At 44.9% G+C, this 25,324-nt stretch overlaps 1 protein-coding gene across 1 annotated transcript in view; it reads left to right on the plus strand.

The window, feature by feature from the left end:
• SLC39A8 (solute carrier family 39 member 8) overlaps nt 1-25,324 on the plus strand; it is a 74,668-nt gene that overhangs the window by 22,474 nt on the left and 26,870 nt on the right. The window contains exons 2-5 of the mRNA XM_075998742.1: nt 6,443-6,605; nt 13,943-14,112; nt 16,417-16,539; nt 17,040-17,204. Of these exons, the coding sequence (XP_075854857.1) occupies nt 6,443-6,605; nt 13,943-14,112; nt 16,417-16,539; nt 17,040-17,204 (621 nt within the window). The remainder of the gene's footprint in view (nt 1-6,442; nt 6,606-13,942; nt 14,113-16,416; nt 16,540-17,039; nt 17,205-25,324) is intronic.

Genomic DNA, 25,324 nt, shown 5'->3' on the forward strand with positions numbered 1-25,324 from the left:
GCTCAAGGTCAGGAGTTCAAAACCAGCCTGAGCAAGAGCGAGACCCCGTCTCTACTATAAATAGAAACAAATTAATTGGCCAACTGATATATATATATAAAATTAGCCGGGCATGGTGGCACATGCCTGTAGTCCCAGCTACTCGGGAGGCTGAGGCAGAAGGATTGCTTGAGCCAGGAGTTTGAGGTTGCTGTGAGCTAGGCTGACGCCACGGCACTCACTCTAGCCTGGGCAACAAAGCGAGACTCTGTCTCAAAAAAAAAATAAATAAATAAAAAATAAATATCTGTGGAATTAAGAAAAGAATCACGGTAATGTGCAGTATAATTACATGGCTATTATGCTTGAGGTTGTTAAGGCAAACCGGAGCCTGGCAGCAGTTAAAGTGGTAGGAACAGACTTTATTCAGGAGCTGCTGCCTGCTTACTGAGCCCATCGATTCTGTGCTAACCTTATCAAGAAACACCCTCGCAGCCCCCCAGAAATGTTGATCTGGACGCCCAGCGGCCAGCCAAGCCGACATACATGAGCTGTCGCAAGGGGAGGAGACCCCAGTGTGGCTCTGGGCTGCGGTTTGAACGCGGCCTGGACACGCGCGGTTCGCAGGCAGAGTGGGCGCGGGTGGCAGCTCGCCAGGAGGGACCGTGGCGCGGGCGGAAGCTCGCCAGGAGGGACCGTGGCGCGGGCGGAAGCTCGCCACGAGGGACCGTGGCGCGGGTGTGCGGGCCTGCTCTGCGCTGCGGTGAGGAGAGCGCCTGGGGCTGGGCGGTTATGGAGAGGAGAGATTTCTTGGCGCAGGGCCCGCGGGCACCTGCTTCCGGCAGGGCTCCAGGGAACTTCCAGTCAGGGCGGAGGGGAAGGCGGCCCGTCACGCGGCAGAGGGCGCCACGAGAGGGAGGAGGGGTGCCCGGCCTTTAAGCAGCCAGCTCTCGGGGCTAACGCAGAGCTCACCCAGGAAGCGGGACGCGCGCGGGGACCGCCCCACGGCCGACGCACGGCCCACCCCGAGGCGGGCGGGACTGTCAACAGGAGACTTGGAGGAGGACAGCCAGACCTTATCAGGGGACCAGCCACCGAGGTGGTCGCTGCGAGGGAGGGTGTTCTCTGCAAACTGGCCGAGCAGGATTCCCGTCCCACAGGAGGGTGAGGAGGGAATTAGAAGTATTTTACTCCCAAATATGTATTTCTTTGACATGGCTTTGATAAGGAAGACCCTCACCAACCTAATACTAACTTATTACCTGGCTCCTGCAATCGCATCAGCCACCTGGGACCCCACCCTCGGGCCACCGCCACCTAATAAAAGTGGGAAAACCCAGTTAGACGGGGCTCAGAATTAGGTGGCGAGACCCCTCTGAGCCCGCCGGGGAGCAAACCTTGATTCTCCGACTCTCCGGATGCCGCTCGGTTCGTCCTCGGGGCCGCCCGCTGTCACACCCGCTGTCACACCCGCTGTCACACCCGCTGTCACATTTGGGATGGCCGTCATGAGTCTCCCAGATAGAAGTGACACTGCAAAGCTGTCTTAGTGGGGGCAGATTTACATCTGCGCTAGTGCAGCCAGGCCCATCCTCACCCGATCCAGGGAAGATTATTAACTGCGAGTCTGACACGTTTAAAGGCCGGAACAGAAACATACAGCACCTGCTCTCCCGAGGGCCGCCGGGAGGGCTCCGTAGTGGCGAGGCCGCCTCTGCTAGCCACTCTGGCCTCCTCCGCTCTCCCTCCCCAGAGCTGGTTCCACTTCAGGCCCCCGGTGTTTAAGCCTCTGTGCCTCCTGGGAGAGCTGAATCCGCATCCCGAGGGTTCCTGTGTACACACGTTAGTGAGATACATTCCTATCTTTTTCCTCCTACTAATCAGTCTGCCCCACGCCAGCGAGTTCCCAGCGAACCTGTGGGGCCGAGACCTTTGCCCCGTGCGGCGCCGGTCGGGGCGTGGGCTCAGGGCAGCCGCCCGCAGCTCAGCCCAGGGGGGTCTTCATCAGCGAGGAAGCCACGTCGCCGCGAACCTCGCCGCCTCCTGCACAGCCCCACTCGCCCTGGCCTCTCGCCCGCCCGGCCCTGTGTGCAGCCCCAGCTTCCCACCAAGACGCGTTTGGGAGAGAAGCAGAGAACGTTCTAACGTGCCAGAACTGGCGAGGAAGGAGGGACGGGGACGCCGAGGCAGAGATGCACGACTGTCTGCTCACGTGGCTCCGGGCAGCGCCCGGGTCTTGCTGTAGTGCGCCTGAGCCCGCGCCCTCCTGCCGCCCTGCCGCCCTCCCGCCGCCCTCCTCCACCCTGCCGTCGCCCTCCTCCGCCCTGCCGTCGCCCTCCTCCGCCCTGCCGCCGCCCTCCTCCGCCCTGCCGTCGCCCTCCTCCGCCCTGCCGTCGCCCTCCTCCGCCCTGCCGCCGCCCTCCTCCGCCCTGCCGCCGCCCTCCTCCGCCCTGCCGCCGCCCTCCTCCGCCCTGCCGCCGCCCTCCTCCGCCCTCCTCCGCCCTGCCGCCGCCCTCCTCCGCCCTCCTCCGCCCTGCCGCCGCCCTCCTCCGCCCTGCCGCCGCCCTCCTCCGCCCTCCTCCGCCCTGCCGCCGCCCTCCTCCGCCCTCCTCCGCCCTGCCGTCGCCCTCCTCCGCCCTCCTCCGCCCTGCCGCCGCCCTCCTCCGCCCTGCCGCCGCCCTCCTCCGCCCTCCTCCACCCTCCCGCCGCCCTCCTCCGCCCTCCTCCGCCCTGCCGCCGCCCTCCTCCGCCCTCCTCCGCCCTCCCGCCGCCCTCCTCCGCCCTCCTCCGCCCTTCCGCCGCCCTCCCGCCGCCCTGCCGCCGCCCTCCTCCGCCCTCCTTCCGCCCTCCTCCACCCTGCCGTCGCCCTCCTCCGCCCTGCCGCCGCCCTACCGCCACCTTCCTCCGCGTTGCGCGAATATGAGGCGCGTCTGGGGTCAACTTGGTGTGTCGCGGGACGTGCAAACAGGAGCTCAACGCAAGACTAGAAAAGGGCTTAGAAAGCGTCCGGCCGCCGAGCGCGAGGGCGTCTGCCGTCTACACCGCCCCGAGCACGGCCTGACGCCCGCGGGAACACCAGGCGGCGCTCTCGAGCACGGCCTGACGCCCGCGGCGAACACTGGGCGCCCCGAGCACGGCCTGACGCCCGCGGCCAACACCAGGCGGCGCCCCCGAGCACGGCCTGACGCCCGCGGCCAACACCGGGCGGCGCTCCCGAGCACGGCAGGGCGCCCGCGGCGAACACCAGGCGGCGCTCCCGAGCACGGCAGGGCGCCCGCGGCGAACACCAGGCGGCGCCCCCGAGCACGGCAGGGCGCGGAGCGAGTAGGGGAGCGGAGAAACCCCGGCGCGCGTGGGGCTCGCGCTGCCCAGCGTGACCGTGCCGGGTTTCCGGAGGGCTCTCCGTGGCCCTGCGATCCCACGTGTGTTTGCGCTGTTCTGAGGTGAAGGGCGTCCTGGGCGAGTCCGGCCTTCCCGCGGCTCGGCGTTGGCTGCCGCGTGGGCGCCACTGCCGGGCCCGGGGCTCCCGTCGCGGCCGCCCTTTCCCAGACAGCTGCCCCTCTTGTTTGGGGCTCAGCTGCGCTAGGTCACAGTGCGGTAATTATCAGGATTGTCTGAAGCCAGAATGGGCTGCTGTCCAAGATCATGCGCGTTCCGTTTGCCGGTGGGTAGCTATTCTAAATGACCCAGTCTCGTCCGTTTGGCTTGTCTCGCCGTTAGTGCTGTTCTCATTCTCTATCGCTCGGTGAGACTGGGTGTTTTGTCGTCTCTCCATCTTCATGTTCTTCCTGGCGATTCATGACCACCTGTCCAGCTACAATTTCTACAGCAATGTTGCACAGATCATCAGGACTCTAAGCTACCTGATATACATATTATTTTTTAATTTTATTAATTTATTAAAAATTAAATTAAAATATTAATTTATTAAACATATTGTACATATATTTACTTGGCTGCACTGCTTCCTTTTTCTAACAGTATGTGGGAGAGTCTTTAATGATGCACAGTGGGCAATTCAGGCATCCTCAAGGACAGTGACATTCAAACTCTTGACTGTCACTCACAGTAAGCAATAAATTTTACATTGTGATCCGGAATACACGTGTGTAACTGGGGCTGAAGTTTGGCTAAGCAATACCTATTCTACTATGTGTAATAATGTACCCTATACTTTCTTTTTTTTTATTTTAAAAAAATTTTTATTTCTTTATTTTTTTTTCTATTTTCAGTCGGCCAATTAACTTTATTTATTTTATTTTTTATTTTTAGTAGAGACGGGGTCTCGCTCTTGCTCAGGCTGGTCTTGAACTCCTGAGCTCAAACGATCCACCCGCCTCGGCCTCCCAGAGAGCTAGGATGACAGGCGTGAGCCACCACGCCCGGCCTATACTTTCTATTATTCTGTATTTTACTTCATTAAAAAATGCTGACTGTGCCTTAGCAAGTGGACTTCCTGGTTCAGGAATGGGTTATAATTTGAGCCTCAAGGAATTGCTTAACGGTCATCAAGTTAGAATGTTAATTCTGATAGTCGCTGGAGATTAACCACAGGCAGCTTGTCCTTTTCCTCCTATTTTATAGTTGCAAGAACTTGAAGTCCAAGTAGGCTAACACTTCCTTGCAGGAAAACAGTACTGCCTTCTGTTTGTGTCATCACCCGTTTGCTCCTGGAACCATGCCGTGGCCAGTTGAACCACAGGAGCTCTGTGATTTTTGAGTCTAGCAATTCTGCTCCTAGACTTCTTCATGGTGATGAATAAACTATACCCATTTCCCCTTCCGCAGTTGGATATTGAGCTGTTTTCTCCTCTGGTAGGTTATTTTCCCTGTTCTCAGGCAGTGGGAAGACTTAGCAGAGCATTAAGAGCGGTGTCTGCTCTTCCAGGGTGGCCACAGCCGCCACTGTGGCGAACCCAAAGCAGAGAGTGGGTCGGATAAGGAACGACTGTGGGTGCATAGTTGGACATTAAAAATCGAAATGTGCAATTTCTGTAAGGTAATTGCAGTCTTAGCTTTTGATGACTGCATACATCTTGGTGTATTTGATTTGTTAAATTTTTCCTTTATAAATAGTAGTGATCTTGTATCAAAATATGACACTTTTAATTTCATAGTTTCTGTTGTGAAGAGAATTGTAGCTAGCACCTTATGGTCAAACAGTTGACATCAACTTTTGAGTTTTTAATACCGTTCATGGTGTATTAATCAGCTCAAGCTGCCAGAACAAAATACCATAGCCTAAGTGGCTTGAGCAATAGAAATGTATCCCCACAGTTCTGAAGGTTGGAAGTCCAAGACAAGGGACCAGAGGGCTGCTGTCTGGCGAGGCCTCTCTCATCGGGCTGCTGTCTGCTTGTGGCACCCTCATACGCAGAGAGAGAGCAAGTGAGCAAGCTCACTGGTGTGTCTCCTTATAAGGGCACTAATCCCAATGGACCAGGGCCCCACCTTTATGAGATCATCTAACCCTAATTACCTCCCAAAGGCCCCATCTCCAAATACCATCACATCGGGAATTAGGGCTTCAATATATGAATTTGGGGGGAGGACATAATTCAGCCCATAGCACACAGCTAAGATCTTAGTGGAATTTAAGTATTGGCTGAAGCGTGCAAAGGACATTTTTGAACTGCATTTATTAAAGACAGACTCTTATATTTCAATGAATGGATCTTTTTCACACTCTATTATTCTTATAACATTCATTAGTATTATTTTATATTCTTAATAATGCAAGTAGTATGTAGAAGGTAATTTGTAGTTAAAACATGCCCTGGAATAAAATGATACCTTTAAAAATTTACTTTCACAGATTTTTTTTCTAATGAGGAATCAATTCCTCATTAATAGTTAATGAATTTCTAAATAGCCCAACTTTACATAATATAGAAAAGCTACCTACCATCGTTGAGAATAATAAATATTTCAGCAAACAACACTTTGTGCTAAAGACATATTTTAATACAACTTTTATATATTGGAGTTATTATTACAGTTTAGAAGAAGGATTAATTTCTTGGCTATGAAACTGTAAGGAGACAGGTGTTGGTCTACAAGAAAAGCTACAGATAGCCATTCCCGTAGCCCACACAACATATCCATGTAATCTAAAAAAAGTGAACTGAAGACTGAAAATATAAAATCATCTTAAAACCCTTTGTCTGAATGCCATTGGCGTTTTCTTATTTATGAAAAAGTCTTGGGACATGCTCAAACCAATTTTTATCTTTTTGTCTGCTGTAGGTAGGCTGTTGATTAAGAAGATTGTTTTACTCTTTATTTTTAGATTTAAAGGCATGTGTACTGTCTTACAATTTTATAGGTTCATACGTTTCTGCCATGGGCTTTTGTGTAAAGATTCAGCGCTGTGTGTCCAGATGAAATAGTGTGTCTCTTTGCAGTGTCTTTGCTTGCTTTCCCTGGATTGACATGTGTGTTTTCCTTGTTTATTCTATTTCAGTGTTTATCTGCCGAAGACATTTTTTCCCTTCATGGCTTTTCAAATACCACCCAAGTAACCATCTCGAACTTCTCTGTCATCTGCCCAGCAGTCTTACAGCAACTGAACTTCCACCCTTGCGAGAATCGGCCCAGGCACAAAACAAGACCAAGTCATTCAGAAGGTATGTTGAACGCACTTTCTCTCATTTATTTGAAAAGTCTTGAAATGAGGTTAGCATGCCTCTTTTTCTGCTTTATTACTTTTAATTAATCTGCAAAGAACCCCTTGATAAAATATTCATATTCTGAAAATATTTAGGATGAGAAGAATTATAAGTTACTTAAGCTTCACAAGTTATGCTGTTCTATTTGTGGAGTCAAAATTATAAATAAGCAATATATATTTTATGTTGTGCATATTGGCTCCCACATGAACTATTTGGCTTATAATGGATCAGTTGATATTTTTGTTACCTTTTGCTTATCATGTTATTTTAAAACTTGTCAGTTTATCTGCTACTGTCAGTGAGGGGATAAGGGGATGAGCAAGCTTCTAGATTAAGTCTTAAAGGACCAAGTTTTTAGTGTTCTAATTTTCGTGGGTGAAAGAAAGTGCCAGCAACTATTTTAAATGTCTATAATAGTATTGCCATATATACTACATTTTAAAGAAATGATCTACTGCAAAGAAATTTTAAAATATGAGAAAAGAAGTGTGTTTAATATACAGTTCAAGTACCTAAACATGCAGAACAGTACTTTCACCAATCAGATGTTCAGGGGGTCTCTTTGACAATTATGTGCAATTTCTTGGTATCCTAAATTTGTTAACTTATCCCACCTGGGTGTTTTAATTTTTATTTATTTATTCAATAAATATTTACTGAGCAACATCCCAAGCATGTGCATTGTAGAGTCATTAATGAACAAGAAGAAAAATTCCCTGCTCTATTGGGGCTTATAATGTAGTAAGAAGAGAGATAATAAACATTAAACAAACCAACAAACAAATAATTAGTTTTGGAGTGAAACGTGCTAGGAAGAAAACAAAGCAGGTGCAGCGGGCCATGGGGGCGAGTGTGAGTCTAGGGGGGCCGGGAGCGCTCTCCGAGGAGACTCTGAGGAGAGCCCTGGTGAGGAGAGGCCCAGGGCAGGCCTCGCTGCGGGAGGAGCGCTCTCGGGCGGAACAGCCGCGGAGCTGGGAGCAGCGGGAGGGAGGCTGGAAGGAGGTGGACCCTGGAGGGAGCCGAGGACTGGGTTAGTTCTGACTGTAGCGAGAGGCCGCTGGAGGGCTCCACGCAGCGGACTGCCATGGTTAATTCCAATCTGAAAGAGCATTCCACCTGGAGATCAAGCCGAGCTAGCTTGCCTCTGGGTTGGACGTGGGAGAGGGAAAGGTGAGTCAGGGACTGAGCCAGACAGATGGGAGGACGGAGGGAGGAGACTGGGGGGTGGTCAGGATCCAGACGGTGATTTTGGACCCGGTCGCTTTGAGACATTGACATAAACCCACAGGTGGGGTGCCCAGGAGGCATGGCGTGCAGGCCTCGGGAGAGGAGACTGCTTTCAGAAAAGAGGTTGAGGCTGGAGATTCGCCAGGGTGGAGATGACGTTTAAAGATGCAGGTCTGAGCGCGCCCATCGAACATGGGTATAGATAAAGACAGGAGAGGGAGGGAAGAAAACGGAGATTTAACAAAGAAAGTGCCTGTTTTACTTACTTTTGGATTCCTTTGTGTATGTACACTTTGATGCATGTATGAATAACAGGAATAACAACGACAAAAATAACAATGATAATAGCCGATGCTTTCGTAGTATTTGCTGTGTGACAGGCACTCCTCCAAGTACTTTACATATATTAACTCACTCAATCTTCATTGACTGCATGATGTCGGTGCCACTGTTCCCATTTTACAGCCAAGAAAACCAAGGTACGGGGAGCTTAAAGTCATTTGCTCTAAGTTGTACAACTTGTATACGGTAGAGCCAGATTGTACCCAGGCTGCCTTGGCTTCAGAGCCTATGTTCTCATTTATATTCTGTATTTATGGATACAAAGAATAGAAATCACCAAGCATAATTTAGACTATAATTAGCAATTTTGTGAATAATGATAATTTCAGTTTTGAAATCACAGCCATTTCGAACAATTGCTAGTTGTTCAAGCAAACATTTTTGCTGGAGTATATTTATATTTCTACAAGCCTGTTTAATATTCTAACATTTACTACTAGTATAGTGCAGCAAAAGCACGGATGCTGAAGTCAGCTCACCTGAGCTCAAATCCCAGCTCTGTAATTATCCAGCTATGTTGGGTACATGACTTTACCCTCTTTCTGCCTCAGTTTCCCCATCTAAAATAGTACTTTTCTTATAGGGTTGCTGTAAGGATTAAATGACTTACTGTTTGTAAAGTACTTGGAACATAGTTAGGTGCTGCATGAGGCCTATTAGTTAGGTCTGTTACATAAACTTTTTATTTATGTTAGATACTTTTTATATGTAACTTGTACAGAATTCTTAGGTACAGGAAGTTAGGCTTCAGGAAAAGCAAATCCTCTACTCCCTGCAGGTTAATTACTGGTATTCAAGGTGTTTTTAACCCCACCTGCTGAGGATACTCTGTTTCAGGAGTGTCCTATCACCAGGAGGTCAGAAGCAGGAAGCAAGAGGAAGAAGCCGAGGGTTAACACTACAAAGTCACAAAATGGGAAAGTCAACAATTCTAAGTTGTAAAGGATCAGAAAGGCACTGAATATTTGGACAGAGGACCCAATAAAAAGAGAAATGCCCCTTGGGTGCTTATTGTCTTAGGGATTGGAATGGGGCTGAAGTGGGATGGGATGGGGTGGGAGAAGATACCGGAAAATTTCTGGGGAACTAGGGAAACCAGTGGAGTACTTGCTATTATCTACCTAAGGTGTATAATTTGGCAATATGCTGCCTTTTTTTTTTTTGAGACAGAGTTTTGCTTTGTCACCCTGGCTAGAGTGCAACAGCATCATCGTAGCTCACAGCAGCCTCCAACTCCTGGGCTGAAGCGATCCTCCTGCCTCACTCTCCCGAGTAGCTGGGACTGCATGCACATGCCACCGTGCCTGGCTCATTTTCCTATTTTTTGTAGAGACTAGGTCTCACTCTATATTGACTTTTTTTTTTTTTTTTTTTTTGAGACAGAGTCTCGCTTTGTTGCACAGGCTAGAGTGAGTGCCGTGGCGTCAGCCTAGCTCACAGCAACCTCAAACTCCTGGGCTCAAGCAATCCTTCTGCCTCAGCCTCCCGAGTAGCTGGGACTACAGGCATGCGCCACCACGCCCGGCTAATTTTATATATATATATTAGTTGGCCAATTAATTTATTTCTATTTATAGTAGAGACGAGGTCTTGCTCTTGCTCAGGCTGGTTTCGAACTCCTGACCTCGAGCAATCCGCCCGCCTCGGCCTCCCAGAGTGCTAGGATTACAGGCTTGAGCCACCGCGCCCGGCCTATATTGACTTTTTGATGTGATGTCTTAATTGTTTTACTTTAGTTCAGCTGTATAATTATTTAATATCTCTATGCCTCAGTTACCTCATCTGTATAATGGATATAGTAAGAGTACCTTCTTTATGGAATTGCTGGGACTTTCAAATGAGTTAATGTATGTAAATGCCTAGAACAGTGCCTGGTGCAGATTGAGAAGAATATGTCTCTGTTCTTCTTATATGTGTTCATAGGTTCACTCCATTCCCCGGCCCCTGTGTCATCCTACTCTTTTCCCACAAAGAAATGACTTTTAAAATAATTAAATATACTTGATTCTTGATGTAACTGTTCATTTAATAAAGAGTCAAGACTTAACTCATCCAAGGTAATAAAAAAACAAAAAGCAATCCAAGGGGATCATGATATAAGAATTTTATGAAGACACTTCAGTGGGCAGATAAAATAATATGATGTCTCAGAGACCTTATATTTTGTTATTTTGAAGTTGCCTTTCAGGTGCTTTATAAAATCATGTTGATATGTGCAATAAACTGGTGGTGAATTAAATTCTCTAGGAGATAAATTAATTACATTTTAGCAATAATCGAATGGTTCAAAATTGCCTTATATTTTTGATGAGGGTACAGAATAGTATTTATTTCAAATAACAGTTAAGAATAATAGAATTTTATTTGCGGCATTCTTGAAGATCATATTGTACAAGTCTGTAATCCAGCCAGTGAGAAAAGCATAAGCGCTGGAGGGGTTAAGTGGCTTCCTGCAGGTGTGATACCTGAGGCGGGGAAGAACTCAGGGCTCCTGCTTCCTAGCTTGCTGCTCCTTTTACTGTGTAAGTGAACTAAGTGAACTAAATGAACCAAGTGAACTAAAATTTGTATGATGATCTACTCACTAACTTTTAAAGAAATAATAAACAACATTTGTTGAGAACTTGCTATACTCCAAGGACAGCATTGATTGGTTCTATTTTATTCTTGTATAAACTCTGTGAAATAGAGTTTAAATATGAGAAAACTGAAGCTTAGCGAAGTCAAAGAACCAACCCGTGATGCCAGTAAAGGAAAGAGCTGGGATTCGAATCCAGATCCTTCAACTCCAGAGTCTGCCCTGCCAACCACTGTTCTCTGCAGCTCCTCATCTGAGTGGGCCGGGTAGAAATCCAAGTCAGGGTTGTTTGCAGATCTGTAAAATGGGGATCACGACAGAACCGTGTTTCCTCATCTGTAAAATGGGAATAATAATAGTACCTATTTCACAGGGGTGTTGTGAAAATTAAATGAGGTAAAAGAGAATAGAGATGAGATTCTTAGAAGAACCTTAACACACAGTGGGCATTCAGTAAATGTTAGCTCTGTCACTGACGCACCTAGAAATTTATTAAAGGTCTTTCAAGCTCACGTAGCAGTAGGGGGCCCTCTCTGAAACAGGCCACTGGGGAGTCCCATGTGTAGAGGAAGAGGTCCGAGGACATTTTCATGCCAATTTATTCTTTGGTGCCCCAGTTGAGCGGAAAAGTGGATCATTTTTTCTGAATAATATTCTGTTAATGACAAGACAAGAGGGAGGCTGTGCGTTCTGCCTAGAGCGTGGCGATGACACGCCCACGGTCTCACAGAGCACGGGCCAGGGAGGGTTAGAAAGATCGAATAAGCAGATGGGTTGGTATGTTTTTTCTTTTGACAGAGTTCTGAGCCGCACCTTGAAACAGGACATTCATTAACTCATTCAGCAAGGAATGTGTGCTACTTGCTGGGCAATTTTCTAGGCATTGGGGGTGAATAAAACATAGCTCCTGTTACTGAGAATCTCACAGTTTATGTGGTGCAGACAAATATGTAAGTGATGAAATTACTGTGGCACACAAGAAGTGGTAAGCGGACCATTAGCTTTAAACAAAGAGCTGTGGGAATCTTGATGAGGGAAGAACGGCTATCCCGAGGAGCCGGGAAGCTTCCTAGAGATCTTTGAGCTGGCTTGGAGAGCCACGTGAGTCTCTCAGGAAGTGAGGATAGAAAGGTGTTTCTAGACAGAGAACCAAGAGCGTGAGGGGAATGCTCAGCGGGGACAACCCTGGGGCTGGGCCAAGGCCGTGTTGAGAAGGGCAGATAACTGTGGAGGGGTTGGGTGCCGGTCGGCTTATGCATATTTGTCACGTGAGTGAGTGCATGTAGGCTGGTGACAGGATAGAAGATTGCTTTTGTTGGGGGGATGTCCATGTAGACATAGCACAAAGGTGTGGGATTGAGAACTTTCTCCAAGCGTAAAGTCTGAGGGAGGGGTGGTATTGTTTTAGAGGATAAGGTCATAAATGGGCACGAGGCGGGCTGTTGGATGGCTTTGTAAGGCATGGTCAGGATCTGAAACCGGCAGGAAAGTGTCCGGAGAAGATAAAGTCATCGTGGTCAGTGCTGTGATGACTCGTGTGGTGACATAGCACTATTTCATTATCTTTCCTTTTCATTTGGTGCTCAGCACAAGCTACTTTGTTTCAGTGTGTGTGTGTGTGTGTGTGTACACATTTCCTAGCTCCTAAAGCAGAAGTTTGAAAGCTCCTTGTTGGCAATGACCTCGATTTGGTCCAGTCCTAGGCTTAATGAACATTTGCAGAGTTGGTTTCTTTGTAGACAGAATTGCTTGGGCTAAGAATAATAGTGAACAGTCTTGTATTAATGAAGTATAATTCAGGATAAAATTTTTACAGGGTTGTAAAAATACAATACTTGGGCTTTTGAAAAATTAGATTACCTCTACAGGAGTAATAAAGCATATTGGTAAAAAAAAAGTGGGCCAGACTGTCGGGGTTTGGAATCTGGCTCCCTATCCACGTGGCCTGGGCAGCGTGCTTGGACATCACATGCTTTGGCGTCTAACCACAGGGAGGAAGTCGGAGCAGCGCGCATCTCACGGGCTTTGTGAGCATGGCGTGTCCGCGCCGACTGCCGGCGCAGTGCCTGCCACGGCGAGGTTCATTCAGCGAGCAAAGTGGCCCAGCATTTAAAGATGTTTTCTGGGTATTTTAAAGATCTGACGATGCAGAGGCGCTTTCTCACCCTCACACACAGTGCTCTGCGCCTGTGTGTGGGGCCACGGGCAAGCCACAGCCGTGCAGTCCCAGGGCCTTGCTGCGTCTCAGCCTGCACTCTGTAGGTGACTGTCCTGGGTGTGCTGTGCTTGCACTGCCATTTTGTCTTTGAACCAACCCCTCTAGGATCAAGAGGGGAAATTGAGGCCCAGAGGCAATAGATCACGCATGCCATTAGCTCTAGAGCGTTAGACGGCATTCATTCATTTCACTCAGAGCAACACTTACTGAGTCCCTGTTGGATTCCAGGCCCTGGGCTCAGAGAGACGAAAGACGCACGACCTCCTGCTGTCGCCAGCGTCTCCTCGCTAGGACGTTTCAGCCTGTGCTTGGCGGGGTGAGCTGTGCCCTGCAGCCACTTCCTCCCGGCCATGCCACCCGCTCTCTTCCTGAGGCTGACTGTGGGGCCCAGGAGGCCCCAGCGGGGGGCGCTGAGGTGCAGCCTCATCCCAGGAGGTGCTGTGCTCAGGGGTCTGCAGCCATGGTCACCCTGAGGCTAACCCACCCTGACCCACCTGCACCCCGTGCGCATCATCTCGTTCCTCGTCCTCACCTCACATGGCCTCCGAATTCCTCCTGAAGCCTGAGCTTTAAACTAGACGTTGAGCCACAGGGGGCACTCGCGGCTTGGCGCCTGTGGACCGCAGATTGCTTGTCACTGTTCTAGGTGATAAATTCCCTGTAAACCATGGAACTCTTTAACCCCACAATGGTGATTTGGGGCTGATGAAAACATAGGCAGCATTGCTGTTTACACAGTGGTACTATTAGTGCTTACTATACTACATTGATAGTCTCTGGTTTCCGTGTAATTTTCACTGCGAAGATTTGTTGTTCTAAAGAAGATATCCATTTGAAGCTTTTAAGGGTGGGCTTAAGCTTGTTTCAAGCTTCATTTGGTCCTTTTGCTCAGATTGATTTCTTCTCTCTTCTCCCTCTCGCCCACAGTTTGGGGGTATGGCTTCCTGTCGGTGACGATCATTAATCTGGCATCTCTCCTCGGATTGGTCTTGACTCCGTTGATAAAGAAATCTTATTTCCCAAAGATTTTGACCTATTTTGTGGGGCTGGCTATTGGGACTCTTTTTTCAAATGCAATTTTCCAACTTATTCCAGAGGTAAGGATGCTGGCTGTTTATTTCTCTGAATAATTGTTTCTTTTGAATGTTTCAGCACTTTGTACATTTCTAGCCTCCATAATTCTCACAGCATTTTATGGTTGGGTTTATGGTGTTTGGGCCGAGAGAAGCCGAGTCACAGCGGTGGTAAAGGCTCCTCCCAAGCTGCAGTGCTGGCGGTGTCCAAGACAGATTGATGTCCCTGGAGGCCCGCCACCAGGGCGTGCGCAGACGGCTCTAGCGCCCGTGAGGGCCTTAGACTTTGTTCTGCCTTGCATTTGGCAAATTTGATTTTTCTGCACATTTCATTATTTATTTATTTTTTCTAAAGAGCACGCAATGTCAACTGCACTGCAAATTTGTCTAGTGCAAATTTATAATTTATTTAAGATATAGCACTAAATTCCCTCATCTATTTAGTCCACCTATAGAAGACTAGAGGGTAGATGAGAGAGTGATTGACAAACCTTTTCATTGTTTTTGACTGTGGAAAAAAAATCAATTGAAGGCTAATGAATAGCATCTTTTTTTTTCTTTTGATAAATGTGTCATTGATCTGACATTGACTACTGTGCACTTTACAATTAATCAACAAATAATATGTGTGCTTTAGTTCAAAAATATATTGTAGCCATATATGGAAGAGAAATAGAGGAAGGAAAATAAGTGAGAGGAAAAGAGAGGGGACACTGAAGAGCGGGGAAAAGAGAAAGAGATATTAATAGGAGGAGGCCACAAAGGGGAACTAGAGAAGTCTATCCGTACATAAACCCTGTCCCTCTGCCCACAGTGCACATGCAGAGGGAGAGATGAGCCCCAGAGGGAAAATGGTGTTTCACGAGTACCACCCTGCTCTCATAATTGTTATAGAATTATAACTAAAGGTTCTTTTAGTTTTCAAGCTATATATGAAAATGAGAATACAACTTCTCAGAGCTGTAGATTATTATTATTATTATTATTTGGTCTAGAAGGGGCCCAGGAGAATATCTACTTCAAATCCTCAATTGTAGAGATGAAAAAAAGTTAAAATGACTTGATTATAGCCGTACAGTCAGCTAGTGACAAAGGTAGAACGACAATACTTATTTTCTGGTTAAAAAACCAATTTATATGTATATATAGTTATTATCTCATCTGCTTTGTGGGTCAAATTAAATTAAACAAACTGATATTGCATGTGGATTGGAGATGCCACATCTATGATTTTAAAGTTTTCTATTTTACTGGAAATGTAGCAATATAAAGAATCTCTTTGTAATAATCTCTCGAATTTCCATAGAGAGTTATTTTCTTGGTAAAATTCTTTTCATTTTATTTTATTTTTATAACCTCTATGTTAGGTCAATGGTACAGGTATTTTTATGGCATTTTTGTGCTGTGTAAACAGACACAAAGAAGCTGCTCAAGTGCAGAAGTGGCCCTAGGGCTCCTCAGAGGCAGGCACAGGGCGGGACCCAGACAGCCTCCGCTCTGCTCAGAGGGGGACTTCCCACGCGTGGAGTGGTGTGAAGCTGTTGCGTTTCACATATTACTCTCTCCTCCTATTTTATTATTTTTTAAGTTTCGTTTCTTGTCTGTTAGGGACACCTAGACTGTTTGTAATTTCAAACTCTAACTCTTGTTTTTTTGTCCTTAAACAAAGGATTATTTCATTCTTGTGTGTGTGTGTGTGTGTGTGTGTATGTGTGTGTGAGAGAGAGAGAGATTGGTGGCAATTTTCACCCTTTTCTTTGTTGTTCTTGGGCCTAGTTCTCGGTTTATTTATCTTTTTAGGACTCACCAGGATTCTCTAGGTACAAGAGGATCTCTCTTGGGAAAACAGTAACCCAAGTGGCCCACCATATTTGCTTTAAAAGTTTACCTCTGGATATCATGGGCAAATCTGCTACTTTTAGAGAACATAGGTAATCATCTCAGTGATCTTCATTACCTAGACCTAACATTATCTTCCAAAGATGGGAATCAGCTCTGCTTCTTTAGTGTTGAAAGTTTACTCTTTTAAGGCAAATATTTCTGTAAGTGTGCTATAATATTTCAGCAATTGTAAGATCCTATGCTGGCTTTGTTTAGTGGGATTTCTTCTGGTTATAAGATTTCTATGGCATCTCATACACTTTGGTTACTCAAATTTCAGAGGTTTTGTTTTGTGATTTTGGCAGGTAAATTTCTAATATTACCTGTATATGAAGATGGACTTAGAATTTTGGTGAAAATTGTATACTGAGAAATTATGGTATTATTTTCCAGAAGTCAAATTAAATTACTTGCTTTTACTTGATGGCTTTTTCTTTCCTCCCCCAGGCATTTGGATTTAATCCCCAAGTTGACAACTATGTTGAGAAGGCAGTTGCTGTGTTTGGTGGATTTTACTTACTTTTCTTTTTTGAAAGAATGCTTAAGATGTTATTAAAGACATATGGTCAGGTAAATGGACTTTATTTTAAACATTTGATGTTTTACCCCTAAAGCTACTTTATATAGGCAAATATAGGCAGGAATTTTATTCTTAGAATTATATGAACAATCCAGTTATTAGACTTGTGAATGTGAGGAGAAAGAAAAGAGTCGATATGTTGACAAGCATTAGATAAATACTTGATTCATGTTGTAGAATTTGGAACAAGTACTAACAATTTAATGGTGAATAACAAATGTACATAATTTGTATTCCATTTATATTCATCAGAATAAGAAAGTACATGTACCCTAACATGAAAAAACAGAAACAACAGAATCTAATAAATTAAAATAGATTTAAAGAGAGAGAAAATTTATAAATCTAAAAATATTTCATTACATAAAGAATAGACATAAAAATTTTCTCTTCTGAGTGAAAAGCTGTAAACTCTATTTTCTTGCCTGTATGAGCCATCTTTTTTTTTTATTATTATTACCTCTTCACTCTTTTTTGTTTTCTCATGTAGAACGATCACACCCACTTCCACACTGATGACTTTGGTCCTCAAGAAAAAGCCCATCAACCTAAAACAATACCTGCTGTCAACGGTGTGACGTGCTATGCCAACCCTGCGGTCACAGAGCCCAACGGACACACCCATTTTGATGATGTTAGTGTAGTGTCTCTGCAGGTAAATGCTGGTTCCATTTTTCCTGTGCCATACTGCATTCTTCATACTGTGTAAGATCGCTGTGTATGCAGACAGGTGAGTACTTTGTACATTTAAATATGTCAGACTTATTCCTGTGTATGTTGGCTAAGTGCATTCTTTTCCCACTTTCCCTCTAAACAAGTGAGTTTAGTAAGAAACTGTGGACCACGGGTTCTGGGGCTTTGTTATTCTCTATGATTATCACCATACAAGAGTCTCTCACTTAGATTTATACAATAATATGTAGCAAAATTAATTCACAGCATTTATTTTATTTCAAGGTCCACAATCAAAGAATCTTTCAAGTAATTTTGAAAGTGTAAGAAGATTTTTAAGCTATTAAAATTGTGTTTCTTAATTAACTGGCTGAATATTCTAGACAATATTAATACCATTTCTTTAGCAAGTATTATATGGCAGGTAATATGCCAGGTATTTAATTGTTTGATCTTATATTTTTGTTATACTAACTGTCCATTGTAGGGATTATTTTCTATATATTAGAACTATTTTGATTTCAAGTGATGAAAATCAGACTCAAATTATATATGCACAAAACATTTATTGGTGAGATACTGAGATGTCTCATAGGACAGCCAAGCTACAGGAGGAACAAGAAAACATGATTGGTCATACGCTTCTCTACGTGATTAAGGAAAATATCAAGTGTATTTGAAAAGACAGTTTTGTGTTAGCACTAAAAGGAAATTATTTTATGTAATATGATGAATTTCAGCCAAGATTTTGCAAAGATATGGAGATGTTCAAATAGATAATTACTTATAATAATTATAGCTAACATTTATTAAATGCTCAAGGACCACACCTAGAATGTTGGATGAATTACCTCATTTGATTCTCATAATAACCTGGGGGACAAGTTCCGTTACAATTAGGAGACAATGGCTTAGAGAGTTTAAATAACAAAGCCAAGGACGCACAGCTCCTAAAGGGCAAAGCTTGGATTAGTACCCAGGCTGTCTGATGCTGAAGCCTGTGTTCTTGGAAACTTTGCTGTACTGCCTTCCTCACGGCATTGCTCTACTAGAAACAAGATGACAACATTAACTCTGAATGAATATTAATTTTTGTAGGAGGAGAAAGATAATTTGCCCAAGGATATTGTTTTCTGTGGATATAATTTAATGCAGGGCACAGCAGAGAGAACCTAGTGAATGATCCTTAAAACCTTGCCTCACACTGTGTCTACATTCCAGTTGTCTTATGCAAGCTTTTGGCAAATATTAGATCACAGTGAAATCATGGTTGAACTCCGACAAGTGATTCAAGTGGTGCCAATCCGCTATGCTGCTCACTTAGACACTGATTAATAATTCTTCAGATACTATATGGTAGAGGGATACTCTGCCATGAAATTTGGAACCTAACTTGAATTCTTGCTCCTATGGAAGGTCCTTTGATATTTCCCAGAGTTAACAAGGTAACTTTAGGCAGGGCTACACTTTCATGGAGGAGGAGCTTTGAACCTGGTCCAACCTTAACCAAGATCTCCACTGGGATCTCCAGTCCTGTAGCACAAAGCATGGAAGAGATACAGTTTGGGATTTGAAATACGTAAGGGGCTGATGACTTTTTTGACCATGGCAGAACCTCAGTGTGAATTCTCTTGATTTCAGGAAGGCTCTTTCTTATGAAACTTCCAGGGTAAGCTAACTTCTAACGGTACCTCAAGTATCAGAATCAGCTGATAGGAAATTTATATTTAGACAGGAGAATGTTTGCCAAAGGTTTTAGCTTTTGTAAGACACTAAAATTTCTTCTTTTATCATGATTAACACATAAATTGAACTGCTCAAAGTTTTATTTAAAGTTTTAAGGCTCCTGGGTTAGCATTAGCTGTGGCCAGAAGACATGTCTGCAGTGAATCTAAGCACCAGGACAGAGACGGGGTCCCCAACGTGATCCTGTGTCACACAATTTAGAAATATAGTCAAAAGGCTATTTTTGCTCCGCTGCTGACAGGCGGTGCTAGCACACAGGCTTCTGCTCATTTACTCAATAAAACTTTGTGGAGTACCTCCTCATTCTAAGCGCTGGGGATTCAGAACCAAACAAATCCTTGTAGAGTTTACAGTTTATTCCGTGGAAACATAACACAGAAACATGCAAAGCAAGAAAATATCAGATAGCAATAATACTTGGATGAAAACAAAATGTCATGGTGTCAGAGTGACATGTGGGTTCTTCTTTTGATTGTCTGGTCTGGCAAGTCCCTCAGAAGGTCAGCAGAGAACTGGATGATGAGAAAGAACCAGCCATGCAGATGTCTGGGAAAAGAATTTACAAAGGCTTTGAGAGTATCCAGCAGGTCCCGTCAGAGAGAACTGGATTCTAAATGGTCCTGGACTCCCCACATGAGGCCTGGGGACTGGCACGATGCCTCCGGTATTCCAAATGGAAACAATTGTGGGATTGTCACCCTAGGAAAAGTACCCATCTAGTGGGAGGGTGGACTGGAGGAGGATTCTGGGAACACACTTCCAGGCACAGGAGGCGAGCTGAAGAAAGCGGGAAGGTGCGCGGCAGGACGGCAGCCATGCGTCAGGCCTTTGACGGGGCGGACACATAATCCTGACACTAATTTCTTATGGGGACTGTTTTCTGGCATTTTGGTTAGAAGTATAGTCTCAAATAGAGATTTAAATGAATTGAACAACAGACTGCTATTTTCAGTTTTCTTTATGTTGCCCAAAAAATGGAAAGAAAGGAAATGTAAGAAATAATATAAACGCCTGGATATTGCTTTAAGAGAGTATAGCAATGTGATAATGATTTCTTCTAATATTTTATAGTATAAAAATTAACATAGGTGATCCCATTAAAGTGATTGAATGTGATAGTAAAATTTATGCTTCATTTGAGTCCAAGTGTCCAAGACTTTTGTTGACAGTTCTGCTTGCTACTGCTTCAACAAAGTTATTCTGAATCAAAATAATTAAGGAGCTATAAAAAAATTACAGTGAGTTAAGGAAGGGGTGTCTAATTTGGCATTACTATCAATAGAATGCAAGTAATGTGAAAACATAGATTATAACAGCATGCTGCTTGATTTTGCAGTAATAGACGAAGATAAAGAAATACTGTAGAATAATTAAAATATATAACTTAGGGATGTCTTTATTATTCATCCAAACAATTCTGGCTCATCACAGAACACTCAGATATGCTCTAATATTTAAATTTAATAGTTTTTGGTGTTCTGTCTATATTCAGTCATATAAAAACTATAGCTTTCCACATTTTTTATTTTGTTGACATAGAAGCATATTTAATTGCAGTAGGAGGATGTTCTATTTAGCAGCTAGCTTGATTATAGCTTTCAGATATCCAGACAGAATGATTTGAGACTCCCTCAGCACCTTTGCCTCAGACCTAGCAGATGTGGAGCGCGGCGGCCACGCGCGGCTTTGCGACGGTGAGGGTGACGGGCGACGGGGGAACGGGAAGGAGGGCGAGAGGTTCCATCTCTTCAGTGTTGCTGCTGGCTAAAGGGTCACGCCTCACCTGTGACGTGGCTTGGCTTTCCCGCGACTTTGCTGGAGAGCCCGTGGAGGAGTCATGGCGGCGCCGGGTGGCGCTAGGCTCTGTGGCCGAGCTAGGTGCTCTGGGGCTGCGCTAGCTCCGCGCGGCCACCAGAGGGACCCCGCTCACGCCTCCAGCAGGGGGACTCTGTCAATTCATGAGATCTCTCATGCTTTCGTTTAAAAATAGATGCTAGTAAATATAAAGCGATATGATCCACTTATTTTTATAATCAAAGAAAAATCAATAACATCAGTTTTTGGAAGGTGACTATTGTGAATTTTAAGTTTAAAATTGAGGTGTGATGACGTAGAATTTAGCTGCGAAGTGTGATGATGTTAGGGAAAGTTACTTTGTCGATACTGATACGAAATGCTACTGTAGGAATGCAATGATAACATTTCTGAGGTGTTTGAGTCTCTATGAGAGTTTAAATACACATAATTCATTCAACAAATATTTATCGAGGACCTTGTCATTGTACACTTGTCATTTTTCTGTGCGCTGGGGCTACATCCATGGGACAGAGCAGACGCGCTCTGCCCTTCTGTAAGGTAACTGCAATAATGTACATCTTGCACAGGAAAATGGAAAGTTATGCTTTTTCAAGTATGAGATACAAAAAACTGACTGGAAGGCTGTGTGTGTGCGCGTGCGGGGCTTGTGCAGGTCTTCGTGGAGGCTGGTTTTTCTCCGTTCTTGCGCGGAGGTGGAAAGAAGCCTGGCGTGTACCACTGCTGCCTTAGCTGGGAGGTGGAGCACTAAGAATATGTGACTCTGTTCCCCTCTCTTTGTCTTTTTTTCATCCTTGCATTTTTCTTTTTCTTTTATACATGTGTGAGTTTAAGGGGCACAAGTGCAGTTTTGTTACATGGACATACTGCATAGTGGTGGAGTCTGGGTGTTAGGTGTAACCATCATCTGAATAGTGTACATTGTACCCATTGAGTAATTTCTCACCTCCCCCCTCTCCCATCTTCCCACCCTTCTCAGTCTCCAACATCTACTCTTCCACACTCTCTGTCTGCATGTGCACATTATTTAGCTCCCACTTACAAGGGAGAACATGCAGTATTAGACTTTCTGATTTTGAGTTGTTTCATTTAAGATAATGGCCTCCAATTCCATCCATTTTGCTGCAAAAGACATGATCTCTTCCTTCTCACGGCTGAGTAGTATTTCATTGTGTGTGTGCATGCCACATTTTCTTTATCCAATCATTTGTTGATGGACGCTTAGGTTGTTTCCGTGTCTTTGCTATTGTGAACGGTGCTCTGACAAACACATGAGTACAGGTGTCTTTTGGGTATAAGGACTTCTTTTCTTTGAATATCCCTGTCTTCAGCACTGTACTTCCCATCAGCCTTCAGTTTGCTTTGTAGCCTTGAACTGAGGGTGTCCCTGGCTCACTTTACCCCAGGGGCGGATCTTGGTCATCATTTTGGGTGGCCGTCTTGCTACATTGGCCTGAGAGGAAGGATTTGAGGTTCTAATTGTTTCCTACATGGACTTACAACCATGTCCCTTATTTTTTAGTTCCACTCTTTACCTGTTGCCTTCAGAAGTACTCGGCGCCTCTGGCCCCTGAGCTTCCCTGCGCTTCCGGGACCTGTGTCGCTTTGCTTGTTGACTTTTTCCTCTGTGAAGTCGGTCACCACTCGTCTTCCTCTTTTCATCTTTGAAAACAAATGTCTCAGTGCTGTCATCCTGTCTTTCATTTACTTGGCTGATTCCAACTATACTTTTATTCATCTCTAGTTAACACCTTTTCATATTTCCAAGAGAAACTGCTCAAAATTTGTTTTGTTACTGCCCCAAATCCTCACTCCTAACTCTTCTTAATGTAATCAAGGCGGGGCGCCGTTTGGGGTCTCTGTGAGCCTTGGTGTTTCACCTCGTCTGTTATCTCCTGGCAACGTCTCCGGGTCCCCATCTCCTCTCCACTGTCGCTTTTGTGGCAGAATTGGTTTCCTTTCTTTTCTCTAAGTCCAGTGGCTCTAAATCGTGGCCGCAACCCGGACCGCGGCTGGAGAAGGGCCGCGCAGCCCGCCGCGCCAAACCCGCGTCCGTCCCTGCTCTGTGGGAGATTGTCGTGCGGGAACCAGTCCCTGTCGCCAGAATGCGGGCCACGGCGGTCAGTGTTCTCATCTTTTCCACAGCTCTTTCTGCTCTCATTTCTCTTTCCCGATTCTCTTTCTCTCTGTGCCTACCAACATCCTCCATCTCTTCTGCCGTAGGAATTCTTTGTTCCCATCTGCGGCTGCCCACGCTGCCTCAAGCCTTTCCCCGTCCTGACCAACCTCCTGAAAGGGCACACCGTGTGGCAGGCATGTTGTTCAGTGCTCTGCATGTGCTCGTTGAATCCTCAAAGTGACCGTCCTCTGAGGGAAGTGCAGTCGTTATTTCCATTCTACAGATGTGGAGACTGATGCACAGAGAAGTCAAGTCACTTACCCGAGGTCACACGGGCACAAAGTGAGGATTTGACCCAGAGTCTAGGTGGTTGCCATCCCCGGGTCTGGTGGCTCACCGTTCCCTCACACCGCGCGGCCAGTGCTTTCTATTTGCTGGCTAGTCTCACGTGCTCCCTTCTCCTCTTCATTGTCTCCTCAAAGGCTTAGTCATGCGTAATGTTTAAACGCGCTGCCTGTTCTGTGAACTTTCTTTTTGGAATGATACAAGTGATTTTTCCAGGCAGCATGCTGCATTCTTAATCCTACTTCCCTCTTTCTTTCCGAGCCAGGTCTGCAGTGCAGCACATATGTGAGCACCTAGCCTGTCTAAATGCTACACATATAAAGGCAGATCTTTTCACTGTAACTCATTACCCCTGCTCAAATTCCCCATTAGTGTTTTCGGTGGCGCAGTGCTGTCCTTGTTCCATTGTCATTTAGCTGCTACGTTCCTGGTGCTTTCTCTGAATCTCCTTTCCCTGCAGGGCAGCTGGGTGCGGGGGAGAAGCAAGGTCTTTGGAGTTACACAGGCCAGCGCTCTCATCTTAGCAGTAAAATATGCTGTGTGATTTGAAGGAAATTAATCAACATTTTCGAATCTTCATTTGCATATCTGTTAAACGAGGAGCAAAAGTGCATAATTTACTGAATTTTTGTGAAAATTAAATAATTTGTTATGGATTAACTCTATAATGTTGTGTCTGACACATTGTGCACATGCGGCAAATACACATCTTTGTCCCTCTTCTATTCACCACATTTTTTCTTTCCTTAGTTTTTATCATAACCATATCACCAAGTCCTATCACATCATGTCTTGCTCCTCTGGGAATAACTTCCAAATATATATGCTTAATTGTGCACTAATCATCGTTCCAAGACGCCTTCTTAGGTGTGTGAGTCTATTTGTGTATATTCCCTCTAGAATAGAGTAACACAATGAAAAGATAAAATATAGAAAAAATTCCATGCTTTCTAATCTCTATTATTTACCTTTATTATAATTTTGAATACTTTTCCTAGAAAGTAATGCTGGATTTTTCAAACTGGTAGGTCATTTAGTAATAAAGTCAACCTTCTGAATGCAAATGCCCACAAGCCTGCCATTGACCTGTCAGATAGATTAAGAGAATTTGGAGCATTTACTCTCAGTTAATGGAACAGAACTTTAAAGTCCAACTTAATTTGCCATTTGAATGATGATTTATCAGGATTTGCACCACAGGTTCTCTGCCAGAGCCTTGAAATATCAACGAGAACAACTTGCCAAGAAAGGGAAACGCTCCGTTAAGAATTACTTTTGCTTTCCAGATAAAAGCATGTCCTAGACATGTAAATTTGGCAGAAGCATTTTATTTGCTACCTAGTGTCAGGAGGGATTTCCGGTTATCTATTGTGGCTTCTTACAGTAGCCGTCCCTGTGGCCAGCCAGGACATCACGTTCTTGTTCTTGCCCAGGGAGGAGCGCAGCGCCGCCATTGACACAGAAAGTTCATGAAGAAAACGTTGCCACTGCCTGCTCCTAGGTCTGCTCGTATAATCAAGTAAGATTACGTATATGCAAGTGCTTTGAAAGGTACCAAAATCTGTATGATCCAGTCATTTTGAAGGACAGACACTTGCTTACGGGTCTCAGTCAGTGACTGCTTTGCTGTCCATGTGAAAAAGTAACATTTCAGTTAATCCTCTGAGAAACACTTAAATGGTTAATGTTTTTGTGGAGTTTATAATATTAATCTATTGATATGTGCTTTCAGGTCCCTGTAGGCATGATTAAAATGCTATGGAGTTTTGAGTTCTGGGTATAACCTATACACTTTTAGGTTTTTTTCTTTTCCCTTTGTATCTAGCCATATGTATACATATATATGATATATATGTGTGCATACACACACATATTTTTGCTCAATAAATAAATACCTTGAAGTAAAAAGGAAAAGTGTTCAAAGACAAGATATTCTAAGAGAGCTCGTCTCTATTTCCCTAGAAATTGTGAGAGAAGTTCTGACTAATTTCTGTCCCACATATTGTTTACCTAACAATCTCTAAAATTTCATCCAAAGAGTGTTACTCAAATGGGCAGAGAGCTTTGGTAAGAATTAT

This window comes from Microcebus murinus, chromosome 29 (genome assembly GCF_040939455.1).
Source record: "Microcebus murinus isolate Inina chromosome 29, M.murinus_Inina_mat1.0, whole genome shotgun sequence".
Taxonomy (NCBI): Eukaryota; Metazoa; Chordata; class Mammalia; order Primates; family Cheirogaleidae; genus Microcebus; species Microcebus murinus.